At 40.1% G+C, this 3081-nt stretch overlaps 1 protein-coding gene across 1 annotated transcript in view; it reads left to right on the top strand.

Moving 5' to 3' along the window:
• The window catches only part of LOC109470780 (inner centromere protein-like), a gene marked incomplete at both ends in the record, with an annotated part of 4275 nt that extends 3679 nt beyond the window's left edge, over positions 1 to 596 (top strand). Inside the window, one exon of the mRNA XM_019769856.1 lies at positions 515 to 596. Within this exon, the coding sequence (XP_019625415.1) occupies positions 515 to 596 (82 nt within the window). The remainder of the gene's footprint in view (positions 1 to 514) is intronic.
• Between the last annotated feature and the right edge of the window lie 2485 nt (positions 597 to 3081).

The raw sequence follows: 3081 nt of genomic DNA, 5'->3' as shown, positions 1-3081 counted from the left end.
AATACAGGAGAAAGCAGGAGAAAGTAGGAGAACACAGGAGAACCCAGGAGAAACCTGGAGAAAGCAGGAGAATACAGGAGAATACAGGAGAAAGCAGGAGAATACAGGAGAAAGCAGGAGAAAGCAGGAGAAACCAGGAGAATATAGGAGAAACCAGGAGAAGGCAGGAGAAAGCAGTAGAATGGTGGAGAATACAGGAGAATACAGGAGAAAGTAGGAGAACACAGGAGAACCCAGGAGAATGCAGGAGAAACCAGGAGAAAGCAGGAGAAAGCAGGAGAACACAGGAGAAAGCAGGAGAAAGCAGGAGAATATAGGAGAAAGCAGGAGAACACAGGAGAAAGCAGGAGAAAGCAGGAGAAAGCAAGAGAACACAGGAGAAAGTAGGAGAACACAGGAGAAAGACAGGAGAATACAGGAGAACGCAGGAGAACGCAGTGGAACGCAGGAGAAAGCAGGAGAATACAGGAGAAAGCAGGAGAATACAGGCGTAACCAGGAGAATACAGGAGAACACAGGAGAACCCAGGAGAATGCAGGAGAAACCAGGAGAAACCAGGAGAAAGCAGGAGAACACAGGAGAAAGCAGGAGAAAGCAGGAGAATATAGGAGAAAGCAGGAGAATACAGGAGAAAGCAGGAGAATACAGGAGAAAGCGGTAGAATACAGGAGAAACCAGGAGAACACAGGAGAAAGCAGGAGAACACAGGAGAAAGCAGGAGAACATAGGAGAAAGCAGTAGAATACAGGAGAAAGCAGGAGAATACAGGAGAAACCAGGAGAATACAGGAGATAGCGGGAGAATACAGGAGAAAGCAGGAGAACGCAGGAGAAGCCAGGAGAAACCTGGAGAAACCAGGAGAAAGTGGTAGAAGCAAGGAGAAACAATGAGAAAGCAGGAGAGCACAGGAGAAACCATGGGAAACTAGGAGAAAGCAATTGAAATCAGGAGAATACAGGAGAATGCAGGAAAAAGCAGGAGAAAGAGTGAAAGCAAATAGTTTTTTTTGTATACTGATTGGCGATAGGACTAGAAAATACTTTAATGCAAGGTAAAAAAAAGAATGATGAATGATGAATGACAGTCTTGACTTTTATTGTACGTTAATACTCTCACGAGTTAAGTACAGGTCATAAAAGGTAAGCGCATTGATTACATAACGATAGCAAAATCTACTATTGCGTCTTAATATAAATGTATACTAATTTATTATGTACAGGTTCAACTTCTTCTCTCTTTCTAAACACAGTTGCAGATTTAAGACCAGATGATAAAAGAAAGTACGGTGGAAATTTCATATAAAGGAATCAAAACGATTAGAGGCAGATTGATACATATACTGAGTCTTATTATAGACAGACGAAAATACAAGTTGCAATCTGGAGGAATTTCATTTTGGGGAATAGGTATTGTTGCATAACTATTTAGTGGTTACAATTTACTGGTGTCACAGCGTATAACAAGTTATTTTTCAAGAAATACAAGAAAAGGAAAATAACACATAAAGATTGAGCAAGATGTCATGCTCTACACTATTTCTAACCGACATAAACTACATCTTGGCCACTATGTAAGGCCACAGCAAGTAAATTTTATGGATGACATTCTCAGCCGACTCCAAATGTAATGTGCGCGGGCGAAAACAAAACAAGGCGGACCCCAAAAAACAAGATTCCTACATTTTCAACTTTTGACATCATAAACCTTGTCAATCACAAAATGATACCTATATTGTGTTAAGGTTACTGCCAGCTATCACAACATCCATTTCTCACTGCAACAACTTTGAAAAATGAAAGTTTTAAATCATTGTACAAATGGTTTTGATTCAGTGGGAACATCACATACACACAGCCACCGTCACATATAAAAGGAATATGTGAACACATATATGAAATATATCACTGCATAAAATTACATGTAAGAGATAAAACATTAATTTACAGTCTTTCTTTGTTTCCTCTCTTCACATTTATCGATCTGCAATTCACGTTCCAGCGTGGCAAAATACATCTTTGCAGTCTCAGAGGACAACAACAACAAAATTTCTTGTTTTTTTCCAACATCGGGCGAAAATTAATGCGCGCGCTGATGTCAGCCATAAAAATTACTTGCTATGGTCTAAATGAAAAAAAAAACTACAATTATATCATTTCCCTTTCGCTTCTCCTCCTACTGAGAAAACTTGCCACCTGGTGTAAATTTAACTCCTTTATCTGAAAACTATTAGCAACTTGTCCGAGTTCCGCAACAAGGTTATTATACAACTTCATCAGTTCTGCAGCTGTTATACTTAAATCTTGATGTTGCATTAACTCAAACAATAAACAGCGTTCGAAGTCACGAAGGCCACCACGTTTCGGCTTGTCAGGGGAACGCTTGATGTAGGATAGACTAGACTCAGTACTCATCTGATGGTCGTGCTTACGTTTTACCCCCCTTCGTTTTGACACAGCTACAGGTTTCCCATTACAACATCCTTTACATCCGCAAGCGTGTGTACAACACTGGTTACTCTTTAAACACGCACATCTGATGGTGTTGCACCGTTCTTTACCCTCTTTGTCGTTTTTGCCACAACGACAAGACACAAATGATTGTTCTACATGTACAGACTCATCCAATATTTTACAATTCTCTGACTCTTGGACGTTACATGTGTCAACAGATTGCACTGCATCCATAATCGCGGCATCAAAGTGGGACAAAGATTGATCATATATCAAAAAAATAGAGGGCTCTGTGTGGCTTGTTCCAGACGATGGCGTTATAACAAGGGGAGTTTCGCTTATATCACTAAAGACTACGATTGATGTCTCTAAAAGGTTTGACAATCCCAGTAGTGCAGCATCACCTATCGGCAAATCATATATCCCTGACATGCTGAACTGTTCTACCATCTCGTAATAATCGTTACCTGATGCTGTTACAGAATCGTAATATAGATGAAAATTATCAATAAATTCCTGCACTAAGAGTTGTCGTAACCTTTTGATCATTTGTTCTTCTGTGATATTCTCTACACTTATGCCAAGTGCCGCCAGATGCTTATGTAGCTCAGATTCTTGTGGGGTCTTTTTT

This window comes from Branchiostoma belcheri, unplaced genomic scaffold (genome assembly GCF_001625305.1).
Source record: "Branchiostoma belcheri isolate BF01 breed outbred unplaced genomic scaffold, Haploidv18h27 scaffold232, whole genome shotgun sequence".
In the NCBI taxonomy this organism is placed as follows: domain Eukaryota; kingdom Metazoa; phylum Chordata; class Leptocardii; order Amphioxiformes; family Branchiostomatidae; genus Branchiostoma; species Branchiostoma belcheri.
The sequence above is the reverse complement of the archived record's forward strand: the minus strand, read 5'-3'. Positions and strand labels throughout refer to the sequence as shown.